We start from the raw sequence: 14,208 nt of genomic DNA on the forward strand, positions 1-14,208 counted from the left end.
CGCTGAAGACGACACGTCTCCATTCGTCCCTCCATTCACGCCTGTCGCGACACCACTGGAGGCGGGCTGCACGATGTTGGGGCGTGAGCGGAAGACGGCCTAACGGTGTGCGGGACCGTAGCCCAGCTTCATGGAGACGGTTGCGAATGGTCCTCGCCGATACCCCAGGAGCAACAGTGTCCCTAATTTGCTGGGAAGTGGCGGTGCGGTCCCGTACGGCACTGCGTAGGATCCTACGGTCTTGGCGTGCATCCGTGCGTCGTTGCGGTCCGGTCCCAGGTCGACGGGCAGGTGCACCTTCCGCCGACCACTGGCGACAACATCGATGTACTGTGGAGACCTCACGCCCCACGTGTTGAGCAATTCGGCGGTACGTCCACCCGGCCTCCCGCATGCCCACTACACGCCCTCGCTCAAAGTCCGTCAACTGCACATACGGTTCACGTCCACGCTGTCGCGGCATGCTACCAGTGTTGAAGACTGCGATGGAGCTCCGTATGCCACGGCAAACTGTCTGACACTGACGGCGGCGGTGCACAAATGTTGCGCAGCTAGCGCCATTCGACGGCCAACACCGCGGTTCCTGGTGTGTCCGCTGTGCCGTGCGTGTGATCATTGCTTGTACAGCCCTCTCGCAGTGTCCGGAGCAAGTATGGTGGGTCTGACACACCTGTGCCAATGTGTTCTTTTTTCTATTTCCAGGAGTGTACTATACTGTAGCCCGCATCTCGTGGTCGTGCGGTAGCGTTCTCGCTTCCCACGCCCGTGTTCCCGGGTTCGATTCCCGGCGGGGTCAGGCATTTTCTCTGCCTCGTGATGGCTGGGTGTTGTGTGATGTCCTTAGGTTAGATAGGTTTAAGTAGTTCTACGTTCTAGGGGACTGATGACCATAGATGTTAAGTGCCATAGTGCTCAGAGCCATTTGAACCATTTTTACTGTACCGTACGTCTCTGAATGGCACCGAGTAATGAATAGGTCTGTCGTTGATTCATAGCAATTTCTGTTATGCGCCAACGTAAATACTATACAACAGAGCCATCTTAAGGACAAATAAAGTAGACAAAACCTGCATGATGACTTCCAAGCGATCAGGCTCGTCCCCCTTGTTTCCTTGCATGAAATAAAGAATGTACATGTAAATAAACAGCACAGTACGTGTAAACTCCTTCGCATGATAATTGTAAATAGTTTGGAAAACAGTAACAATAGACAAAGTGGTAGACAAGTTTACTTCTATATATCCTTCAGGTAGCTTCTCCGGCCCCAGGTTCGCTACCTCAAAATGGAAAATTGGGAAATTTGTGGCAAGGTCTTATGGGAGCAAACGGCTGAGGTCACCTGTCCCTAAGCTTACACACTACTTAATCTAACATATGCTAAGGACAATACACACACCCATGCCCGAGGGAGACGGGAGAAAGGCACGTGAGCCGTGACAAGGCGCCTGATACCAGGCGGCTACAACGCGCGGCAGCTCAAACTGTTCAGTGGAGCATTCTCCACGTCCGGTTACACTTTTGCACGATCTTACGGAAACACCCCGCATACAGATGGCGATAGTATCGCATACACAAGGCATAAAAGGTCAATGCACTGGCGGAGCTGTCATTTTTGTTCGGGTGATTCATATGGAAATGTTTCCCATGTAATAATGGCTGCACAGCGGGAATTAACAGACTCTAAACGCGGAATGATAGTTGGAGTTAGACATATGGGACATTCCATTTCGAAAATCCATAGGGCATTCAGTATACCAGAATCCACGTTGTCACGCGTGTGTCAAGGATACCAAATTTCAGGCATTGCCTATCACCACGGACAACGCAATGGCTGATAACTTTCACTCAACGACCGAGAGCAGCTACCTTTATGTAGAGATATCAGTGCTAACAGAGAAGCAACTCTGCTTGAAATAATGGCAGAAATCAATGGGGGACTTACCACGAACATATGCGTTAGGACAGTATGAGTGAAACTTGGTGTTAATGGGCTATGGCAGCACACGAACGACGCAGTGCTTTATTAATGGCACGACGTCGCCAAGACCACCTCTCCTGAGGTCGTGACCATAAAGGTTGGTTCATAGGCGACTGAAAAACCGTGGCCTGGTTAGATGAGTCTCGATTTTGAGTCCAAATTGCAATTGGTAAGAGCTTATGGTAGTGGCGCATACCCCACGAAGTTGACAACAATGCACTGTAGAAGATGGTGATCGATCCATAATGGTGTGGACTGTGTTTACATGGAACGGACTGGGTCGACTGGTCCAATGAAATTGATCATTGACTGTAAACGGTTACGCTCGGCTACTATTTCCAGCCATTCATGACTTCATGTTCCCAAACAACGATGTCACGTCACTGGGCCACAAGGATTCGCGATGGTCTGAACAACATTCTGGTTAACTCGAGTGAACGATTTGTACACCAAGAACGCCCGACATTAATACCATCGAACATTTATGGGACATAATCTAGAAGTCAGTTCGTACAAAAAATCCTGTACCGGTAACATTGTCGCATTTATGGGCGTCTATAGAGGCAGCATGGCTCAATATTTCTACAGGGGCTTCCAACGACTTGTTGGGGCCATGACACGTAGAGCCGCTGCACTGCTCCGGGCAAAAGAAGGTCCGACCCGATATTAGCAGGTAGCCCGTGACTTCAGTCACCTCTGTGTGTAATCGGTTTTTGTTAATACTTCATTATTTATCTTACAGACTGTTCGAACTATGGTACTGTACGCAGAGAGAAGTTCTAACGAACATTACAGGATCTTGTCAAGGAATGCCATGAAGTGTCACGTTTAAGGAAATGAAGAGCCACACGTTTATGTACACTGCCACAGAGAAGCAGCGTACTCGCATGACATAGCGTTATCAGCACCAGATATAGACGTGTACATAACGCTGAGAGGATTCAAAACGTTATGTCCCACTTCTTACACGTTAAGAAGGTATTGCCATTTTCCTGTATTTCATAAAGAAGGGAATTTCATATGAAACTAACTAATTCATTGCTAAAATGATCACACTAAATAATTCATGTAGCTGTTTCATTTAAATGAAGCACTTTGGTCGCAAAGTGAAGGGAAAAGTGGTAGTGAAATAAGAGAAGGAGGGTCGTACCTTTGGAAACGCCGTGCTATCTCTGTATCTGGGAGGCAAAGCCTCTGCGGAGTGTCTTCGAGCAAATTTGGCATATCCTTCTTCACACGTATCTGATATTTATTGCCAAAACCAATCAAGAAGTACCCAGCACAGTTCGTGTCCTGATGCATGCGCACAATTACTTGTTCTCCACCAAATGTTTTCCGAATGTAGTTCCTGTAAACAAAACAAGAAAGTATCTAGTCGTATAAATGGTTGATAAAGTTTCATCCTGTTTCAGGACCAGAAAATTGCATCAGCTGCTCACTATGGAAGCGATATTTCTGCTGTTATCTGGACTGCTGCTTCTAGTACCTGTCCAGTCTGCGCCCAGCAACAACATCCGTGAGTACAACTCCAATTCACTCTTTCCACTGATTGTCTTTGTATTTTTTTTTAATTTGAGAGAATGTAGAATTTGTCCACCATTGTTTCATCCGTTTGTATTCCAGCCCTGAGCTTATACGTACGCTATTGTTTGCGAGTACTTAGAACCGTTCTACGAAACGTTAGTACTATTGACAATGCTTACAACGCCACTAGTGTGGTTAACTAGCAACTTTCCAAAATATCCCCTCTGGAATGGTGGTATGCGGAACCTGAAGCTCGCTCAACTTCACGGTATTGTTGAAGATAAATTTCGTCTTTAATCGTTTTTTACAGGTAGCATACGACAAATTACGACCCATTGAATGAACGTGAGAGTAGCAGGATATCAGATTTGTTGTAAGGCATAATTGGCCGTACTCTGTTAAAATCCTCATCACTAGTCATAAGCTATACTACTCGAATCTAGTCAGCTTGGCATCGTGGACATGTGGAGTCATCCTCCCTTCACAGCCGGTCTACAAGCCAGGTTTCCCTCATCTCGTATGTCAACAGCTAGAGTGAAGCATGTGTCTCATAGCTAGTGACACCATCTCTGATTTTGTTCACACCTGAATGACAGGGTTACAGCCATTATCTTATCCCTGACGTAGTGGGACCTCATTTGGAATACATATACACTCTTCGGCATGTTATGGTTTGCGTTTTTGCTGCGTAAATGCAGGAAGATGCCGAAAGGCTCATATGTGACCAAGTATCATGAGAAAAAGTGAGAGCAGTGCTACCGAACGTGGTATTGCTATCCATGAATGTCTAGAACAGAATATCAGCTGCTGTCCAAGTCGCCTTACATGGTCGAAAGCAGTCGACTGGTTCTCTCTAGCAGAAAATCTGATCAAGAAATCTTTGAAGTACGGGGATATGTACTTCCTCTGCTAGGATGCCCATACATGGGCTCAAAGCCCCACACCCCTCGAAACTTAAGGGAATGGAAGAAATACAGTGCAGCCAGGTGTCTTTCTTTCATGAAAATGATTTAAAATTTGGTATTTCACAGGTTATAGCAAAGCTGAAACTGTAACTTTTTATTGATGCTTACAAGTTGCCTTCATCTTTAAAAATAGTCCGTACCCCCAGCTCTTGCCCTCTCCCCTAACGAATTGGGCCCCTGCCATGATACTTGACGGCCTCTCATCACACATTATCAGAGAGGGAATCCAGTTGCCTCATGCCATAAATTGTCAATGATTCCTTCAAAAAAGTTGTGTAGTAGCCCAGGATGTGTGTCTCTTGTTACAATATGTTCCACACAGTCTGTTTAACTCATTCATAATCCTTTCACTGGGATTTCCATGTGGGAAGTAGGAAGAGATTTAGATATACTGAATCTGGTGACTTCCTAACGCTTGTTCAAACTTGTTGACTAATCACTTCGGACCGTCAAGGGATGGGATACACACTGATTTTCCTCTATGAACAAAACCGTCTTTGATCGGTTTATCTATTAGAACTTTTGCTGCTGATACGATACAGCTTCGTATTTGCATTATCTATATAACCCAACAGACTGCCTCCATAGCCATATGGTTCATGTTACTGCCTATGGAATGGATCTGGGTTTAATTCCCGATATCCTCCCAGAGTTTCCTTCGTAAGTAGGGAATCTGTAACGAGATATACTCAACGTTGTGACGCTACACGAGAAGCTGCTTGAATAAAGAAGTTGCAGCACCATCAGGATTGATCTACCGGTTGTAATGTCTGGAGGGATTGCCAAAATACAGTTCACATGTCCCACGGTAATAAATCATTCCTTGTACAGCCTAATGCACCAGTTGGAGAGAATTTGGCACGATATCCCTCAGGAGGACATCCAGTAATCAGTCAATCCCAAGCCTTTTAACTGCTTGCACAAGGGACGGTGTTGAATCAGCGTTTTATGGACTTGTTCAATTTGTGAAGCTCTTTCTCTCAAATGTCTCATCCAATTTTTCTAAAATTATACAATAGCTCCCTACTTAGCAATCAAATACAACCGCTCGCTCACCGATAGATCTGTACCTACAGATTGGGAAATTTCGCAGGTCGCACCAGTGTTTAAGAAGGGTAGTAGGAGTAATCCATCGAACTACAGACCTATAGCATTGACATCGGTTTGCAGTAGGGATTTGGAGCATGTACTGTATTCAAACATTATGAATCACCTCGAAGGGAACAATCTATTGATGAGTAATCAGCATGGTTTCAGAAAACATCGTTCTTGTGCAACACAGCTAGCTCTTTATTCGCACGAAGTAATGGCCGCTATCGACAGGGGATCTCAAGTTCATTCCGTATTTCTAGATTTCCGGAAAACTTTTGACACCGTTCCTCACAAGCGACTTTTAATCAAGCTGCGGGCCTATTGGGTATCGTCTCAGTTGTGCGACTGGATTCGTGATTTCCTGTCCGGAAGGTCACAGTTCTTAGTAATAGACAGCAAACCATCGAGTAAAATTGAAGTGATATAAGGTGTTCCCCAGGGAAGCGTCCTGGGACCTCTGCTGTTCCTGATCTGTATAAATGATCTGGGTGAAAATCTGAGCAGTTCTCTTAGGTTGTTCGCAGATGATGCTGTAATTTACCGTCTAGTAAGGTCATCCGAAGACCAGTATCAGTTGCAAAGCGATTTAGAAAAGATTGCTGTATGGTGTGGCAGGTAGCAGTTGACGCTAAATAACGAAAAGTGTGAGGTGATTCACACGAGTTCCAAAAGAAATCCGTTGGAATTCGATTTCTCGACAAATAGTACAATTGTCAAGGCTGTCAATTCAACTAAGTATCTGGGTGTTAAAATTACGAACAACTTCAGTTGGAAAGACCACATAGATAATGTTGTGGGGAAGGCGAGCCAAAGGTTGCGTTTCATTGGCAGGACACTTAGAAGATGCAACAAGTCCACTAAAGAGACAGCTTACACTACACTCGTTCGTCCTCTGTTAGAATATTGCTGCGCGGTGTGGGATCCTTACAAGGGGGGATTGACGGAGGACATCGAAAGGGTGCAAAAAAAGGGCAGCTCGTTTTGTATTATCACGTAATAAGGGAGAGAGTGTGGCAGATTTGATACGCGAGTTGGGATGGAAGTCATTAAAGCAAAGATGTTTTTCGTCGCGGCGAGATCTATTTACTAAATTTTAGTCACCAACTTTTCCGCGCGCTGTTCGGAAGTGGAATGGTAGAGAGATAGTATGATTGTGGTTCGATGAACCCTCTGGCAAGCACTTAAAATTGAATTGCAGAGTAATCATGTAGACGTAGATATATAACGTTTATCTGTACATTACATCACATCTACCGATTTTCGTTCCTTTCGGGTAAGTCCTTCACGGTTCGTTGTTTTTTTTTCTTTTCTAGTTTTTCTTTTTCTTTTTTTGCCTTATAATGTATCAGGGTTGCGGTTAAAATGATCGTAGTTGTCTTTGTGCCCCACGCTGTTGGGTCACAGCCCATCCGTGTTGAACTGCCGTGTTGAACTGTCTTGGTATGTTCTGCTGGCGAGACGAGACGAGCCGAAGCCGCGTGGCCGTCTCGTGCCTGCCCGTGCATCCCGAGACGGACGCCGTTGAAATCCTAACGCAGTGCTCTTTATCGAGAGTCGAGGTCGGCCGACTCGTTTACTCTGAACAAATTAGAGTGCTTAAAGCAGGAGAGCCCGCTTGAGTACCGTGTGTATGGAATAATGGAATACGACCTCTGTTCCATTTTGTTGGTTTCAACAGGGTTGGCAGAGGCTTTCGTATTGCGACGTCAGAGGTGAAATTCTTGGATCGTCGCTGCACGAACTGAAGCTAAACAGTTTTTCCATTAATCAAGAACGAAAGTTAGAGATTCGAAGGTGATCATATATCGCCCTAGTACTAACCACAAACGATGCCTGCCAGTGATCCGCCGCAGTTCCTCCGATGATTCGGCTGGCGGCTTCCGAGAAAGCAACACCTTTTGGTTCCGAGGCAAGTTTGGTTGCAAAGCTGAAACTGCTTTCAGCGGTAAAAATCGTGGAGAGCCGGGGCTATCTGGCGTGAAACGTCAAGCTACCCAGCGAGTGTTCCTCTTGTACCTCGTCGCTACCTTCATTACTCTCTTCTACTTTCGCTCTGGGGATTCTTTTTGAATATGACCTCGTAAATTTTCTCATTTTGTACCGCCATTAGTTGATCCAGTAGTTAGGAGTACTAACCTCCGGAACTTGCGGAGGACATTACGGTTGGACTCTGGAGTGTAAACAGAACCCTTGTTTCATCAACATTTATGAAACTTTAAGGAGAAATTCACTAGATATACGTTCGGAGAAATGTATGCATCTCCAAGTGAAGCTCGCTGGCCATAACCAGTCTGCATATTTGTAATGTCAGCAAACTTCTGTACTTGTAATCAAACGCGGGAAGGGTGGGGGCGGGGGGCAGGGGCAGCGACGACCCAAACAAGTAGCGCCCTCAAGTTTCGCGGGGCAGGCAGCAGGCAGCCACAGGCCAGCGACCTGGCGCCACCACTTTCTCCGCGTGACCTCCGCCGTAGAAAGCGAAGCTGCCAGCTATCTGCGCGGCCTGCCGTGCCGCCTCCACGGCGCCAGACCTTTACAGGGAAAGCAAAGTATCCGCAGCATCTCCTTGGCGCAGTTGTGGGAGGTTCACGGCTTGGAGCGTTGGACTAACAGCTGAATGCACGTATACTAAGAGACTTTGTCTCGAAATACGTGAAAGCAATACGCGTTTTAGTACTGTATACAAGTCCACAAAATTTATGCATTATGTTGAACTCTTCTAAACTTAATTGAATTTTGTCCACATGTAATGAACAGTGGCACAAAGAGCCGAAAAAACTCTCCAGACCACCTTTAATCTCTTCCTACCTTCTGCTAACCTTTTAGCTTCAGGACCCGTGGTACACGCAAGGTTCTCTGTCTGCGTAACAAATTCTAGTCTATGCTCGCCCCTACCATTTTATTGAGAGTGAGCTAAACATTTTAAAGTCATTGAAAACGTTTTATTGATGTAAGCTATTACATGATTATATGTACAGAAAGGACAACTCAGTAAGTTTATTCTGTCATTTTCACATATGTTCAACATGTGAACCGTTATCCCCATGGCACATACTCCATTTTGGACTACACTCGCCCAGAAAGTCTCCGCATCGACATCAGTCGCAGTTGCCCACTTACGTTCGCCTTTACAAAGACATCGTGTGTCCTTAAACTTCTGTACCCACTCTAACCTTGTTAGAAGTGGTCCTGAGTTTACACGACACACTGCAGTTGTGGATTCGGTGTTGCAAAACTTCATCACAGAACACTCCTTCCTAGTTTTTCTGGAAGCTGTGTTGCTGGAAATCACTGTAACCAAAAATCTTCTTGAGTTACTGTATCTATACACGTAATCATATAATAACTCAGCTCAATACAAACGTTTTTTACTGTTACTTGAACATGTGTAGAATATTTGAATAACCCTGTATTTTATTCAATCACACCATTCATTGCTATGTTTGACATTCCAGTAACACAAACTTCTTCTGGTACCGGTAATATTTTTTAAGTAGCCTAACGAGACAAGTCCGCAGTGGTTCAACAATGCCTCGATCGAACCTTCTTTGGTCTTCCTCCATTTTTACTGAATTGAAAAACAGCTCCACCGCTCTGGACTGGGAGTTGTACAGTAATTTTCCCTCCATCAACCACAGAATCACATGCTCTCATGTTCTCCCTAGTAGCGTTTAAGCAGTTCACTTACATTCCTCAGTAATTTATGAACAGATAACTAAAACAATGTTGCATGTATAAGAGCAGATTTTGTTGGAACTATGTATGACTAATCCATTTGTCGCTTACTGTACAGATCACATGAAGCTACAAGAACGCCAACAGTGCACTAAATTTTTTTGTTTCGCAATAATTTGTGGCTACAGGTTATGGATGAGAGTTACCAAAGTAATTCAGTGTATTTAATCCACTTATTGCTGATTACGTATTGCATTCAATTACTGATTTTGAGTGGATGTTTTAACGACGTAAATTACCGCACATCACTGGTGCGTCTTACTTGAAATACTATTTGTACTTCCTTGGTATAATGGCATGCCCACATCCAATTCAAACTAAATTGCCACTTGAGACTTTCGCACATCAACACTATCGAAAGTTTCACCAACTTCAACATGGTCGCGTATACAAACAGTGATCCAAAACTGTCAAATGTTTTTTATTCCAGTCTTTGATCACAATATGAATTCTTTAGACGATGAGAGGTTTCAGTCCGTAATGACCATCCTCAGATCTTTTTGAAAAAAAAAAAAAAGATCTGAGGATGGTCATTACGGACTGAAACCGGTCATAGTCTAAAGAATTCATATTATTATCAAAGACTGGAATAAAAAAAACATTTGAATATCGAACTACTTTGACGTTTGAAAAGTGCCACAAAGAAAGTCAAAGAGCTGATGTATCTAACATTTTTTTGAAATTTGATTTTTGTGGGATCGACAGCGTCAGCGTGTTTTGAAAATGAAAACTAGGCTGTATTCTTTTTATTATCTGTGCGATTCGCCAGTTTCAAGCTTTGGTAATTTTCAAGCACGTATCTTGAGCTACCAGCTTCATTTTACATTTTAATACATCGCTGGGGCATGTAACAACATTTTTTTACAGAGACCACCAGAACCATACAATAAAATATTACTGTTTTTCAGCTACCCTCGACTATTTCGTTAACATCTTGCTGACGTGGATAAAATACTTGATAGAAACACTCAATGTTTCTGAAGGAAAGAAGATGTACAGGGTGTTTAAAAATGTGTCACGTATTCCTACAGAAGGTTGTGGAACTCAAAACCAGAAAAAAGTTCCTGTAATTATATGTGCGGAAACCACTACCTGTAGAAATATGGGACACCCTGTCCTCTCATTTCCATCAGTCTGTTACGTAGTAGTAGACACTATTGGCAGCGCTGCATCCTGACACGTCCTTAAGCCCATCTTCGCAATGAATCATGCACTCTTTACAAATAAACCTGGCTCCATTCGGATTGTGTCATATACATTGGGGACACGCTCTTCTAACGTCTGTACATTGTCGATAAACAGGTGCTGAGTACCAGTGACTATGCGCTACTGGAGAAAGTTGGCCTTCCGGCAAGAGACAACGACTGTAGTGTATGCACGACAGAGCACCTTCCTATTTTCTACGGACCATGCGACGGTACTCACGACAACTTTTCATGGACGATGAATTGATCGAGGAGGCTCAGTAGCATGACCTCCCAGTCCACCGGACACAAATCAGTGAGATTACTGGCTACGGGGGCATATAAGGTACTGGTGTATAACTATCCCATCGACAATAGGCAGACGTTACAGGGGCAAGTGACCTCTGAATGTGACGCAGTCCGAATGGAACAGGGCGTCTTTACAAAGAGTGCGTGATTCATTGAGAAGAAGGGCGGCAGGGTGTGTCAGAATGTGTCATAGTCATATGCAGCACTCCGCATAGCGTCCTGCTTAACAGACAGATAGGAATGGAGGTACAGACTGGGACATCTCTCAACCGGTATTTGTTCCGGCCTATCATTACTTGAACTTTTCTTCTAGTTCTGACAAATCCTAGCCCCTTTAGGAATATGTGACAAGTTTTTAAACATCCTGTATGATATAATAATTGTGGTGTAATGTTAGGTACCTTCTTTTAAGCACAAACTATACACGTCCGAATGATGACGAACGAGAACTACTTAAAATAATGTTTTCCCAACGCTATGGATGGTTCAAATGCCTCTGAGCACTATGGGACTTAACATCTGTGGTTATTAGTCCCCTAGAACTTAGAACTACTCAAATCTAACTAAACTAAGGACATCACACACATCCATGCCCGAGGCAGGATTCGAACCTGCGACCGTAGTGGTCACGCTGTTCCAGACTGAAGCGCCTAGAATCGCACGGCCACACCGGCCGGCAACGCAATGGAGCACAACTTAAATTAAATTTTATTCTTTTTTTGCTTCTTTTGACTGAGCTTGACCGTCTGAATGAAGCTCCACTCATCGGTCATCTCAAGTCATCAGCTTCACTTAATAATATGGCCCACATCACAACTATTACAAAAAAAGCTTTGAGTTCCTTTCTCATCTCGTCCCTTCTCTGCTAATCTGATCTAAAACATACTGTATCAGATCTGAGGCAGGCCAAGTTTTCTCTTTCAATCTTGCGTTTGTCATTTCTGTTGAACGTCCCACTATCAAAGATTTATTTCAACATCTAATCTACCATGATTATACTTAATTCCGACGTAGTGGCAAAGAGACAAATAAACAGACGTTTTATTCAAAGTTCTTAAAATTTATTATCTCGGTAGCCATACCGCGCAGCGAGGCAGCTGCCATTCGAGAAATAAAAGATATGTCGTTTGCTGACAGGCATTTAAATATACACTGATGACCCAGAAACATTATGACGACTGCCCACAGCGAGACTGAATGCAATTGGTGGCGTTGCAGAAGTGTGCCGCGGTAAGGAACGTACAGGTATATGAGCGCAGCAGAGATGAATAGCGTATCATTCTTTCGACGATATGGACCATAGATGGGGAAATCCACTGACTTTGGCAAAAGGTAGGTCGTTAGGGCCGGGCGTCTGGCAACGATATTCTAGAAACGATGAAGCTAGTGGGCTGTTCACGTGCTGCTGTCGCGAGCGTCTGTAGACAATGGTTGAAGGACACTGAAGTCCACAAGATGTTGGACGTCTGCGCCTCATCACAGAACGTGGAGTTCCGACGGTTGTCAGTCTGTGATGTGGGATAGGCGCTGATCTGTCGCAGATCTGATGACAACGTACAATGACAGTGCAAGCACAAGCGTTTTGAAACCCAACGTTCATTCGTGAACATGGAGCTTGGCACCAGGCGGTCCCTAAGTGTTCCCATGTGGGCCCATAGAGTTCGTCAATTATGGCTGCAATAGGCCCGGGAAAATAGAGAGTGGATCGTGAATCAATAAAGATTGTTTCCTGGTCGGATGAACTGAGTTTCTTGTTATCCCAGGTCAATGGTCCTGCCCGGATACGCTGCCATGTAGGCGATCCGCTACTCGGAACAAGCACCGCGCCCCGGACGCAAGCCTTTCAGAGCACTGTTATGGCACGGCGGACATTCACCTGGGTTTACATGACAGTATCAGCTGAAGCTGTCATGACAGTTGTGGACTACGTAAACACTGTTGCAGACCATCTTCATCCGTTCATGGAACTCGTCTTTGGCAAGTTCCAGTGGATAACTGTCAGTGTCCCAAGGCTAGAATCGTGCTGCGGTGGTTTGAGAAGCATTATAGTGATATCACGTTTGTGTTAGCCACCTAACTTGTCTGCTCTGAAACCGATGGAACACGTCTTGGACTCTGTCTGGTGGCAGCTCCGCAGCGACAAGCCACTACCTCGTAATTGTGTGATCTGTGCGTAAGTATCTAGTCCAACATACCTCCAGAAACCTATCGAGCACTACGTCGGATAGAAAAGCTGCTGTTTAGCGTTTCAGTGTTATATCAAAACGATATTAAGCAGGTGGTCGTAAAGTTTGGGCCCATCAATATATACACTAACGGAAAAGAAATCGCAACACCGAAAGATAATTAATGTAGTGTACCGAAATTTCATCAATACTTTTGTCAAGGTAATATATTTAAGTGATTAACCATGCAAGATCACAGGTTAATGTAACTGCTAGATAAACCACCGCAAATATGGAATGTTGGCACGTTAATAACCGGCGTAACAACCAGAATGTTGAATACAAGTATGAAGTGCACGCTGTGAGTTGTACATGTGCCGGATGACAGTTCGTTGGGTGAAGTTGCATGCCTGTTGTACTTGGCCGGTCAATACACGAACTGTTAATGCTGTTTCTGGATGACACTGGAATTGTCCTATCATGTCCCATATATGCTCTCTTGGAGACAGATCTCGTCATCGAACAGGCCAAGACAAAAAGTCGACACGCTATAAAGTATTTTGGGTTACAACAGCGGTAAGCGGACGAGCGTTATCCAATTGGAAAACATATCCTGGAATGCTCTTTATGAATGGGAGCATAGCAGGTCGAATCACCAGACTGACGTACAAATTGGCAATCAGGGTGCGTGGGATAACCACGAAAGTGCTCCTGCTGTCATATAAAAACACAACAGACCTACACTTTGCCATCCAATGACTCTCGCTTGATGACACCACCGAAGTCGCGAACGAGATCAGTGAAACGAAGTGCTCGGAGCTGTCCTTGAAGTAGCCGATTTCTAACAGTTCTTTGTGTCACTGTGGTGCCAACTGCTGCTCGAATTTCTGTTGCGGATGCAGTACGATGTGCCAGAGCCATACGTCAAACACGATGGTGTTTCCTCTCGGTAGTGTCACGTGGTCGGGCGGAGCCTGGTCTTCTTGCGATCATATATTCTTGTGAGCAGCGATGCTAACAGTCATGTACAGTGGCTAAATTCCTGACAAGTCTTTCTGCTGTATCGTGGAAGGAACTTCCAGCTTCTCGTATCCCTATTACATGATCTCGTTCAAACTCAGTGAGATGTTGAAAATGGCGTCCTTGTCGTCACAAAGGCATTTTTGGCTAACATCAGATCACCATGATCAAAAAGAGGACTAACGCTCACGACCGTTACAGCGTGTATTTAAAACAAACCTGCTTTGCGTCCTCAT

The 14,208-nt window shown here is 44.6% G+C and overlaps 1 protein-coding gene across 1 annotated transcript in view; it reads left to right on the forward strand.

Moving 5' to 3' along the window:
• Nucleotides 1-14,208, forward strand: part of LOC126337057 (circadian clock-controlled protein daywake) — a 100,781-nt gene that overhangs the window by 36,420 nt on the left and 50,153 nt on the right. The window contains exon 2 of the mRNA XM_050001385.1: nucleotides 3,391-3,494. Coding sequence (XP_049857342.1) covers nucleotides 3,419-3,494 — 76 coding nt within the window. The 5' untranslated portion in view covers nucleotides 3,391-3,418. The remainder of the gene's footprint in view (nucleotides 1-3,390; nucleotides 3,495-14,208) is intronic.

This window comes from Schistocerca gregaria, chromosome 2 (genome assembly GCF_023897955.1).
Source record: "Schistocerca gregaria isolate iqSchGreg1 chromosome 2, iqSchGreg1.2, whole genome shotgun sequence".
Taxonomy (NCBI): domain Eukaryota; kingdom Metazoa; phylum Arthropoda; class Insecta; order Orthoptera; family Acrididae; genus Schistocerca; species Schistocerca gregaria.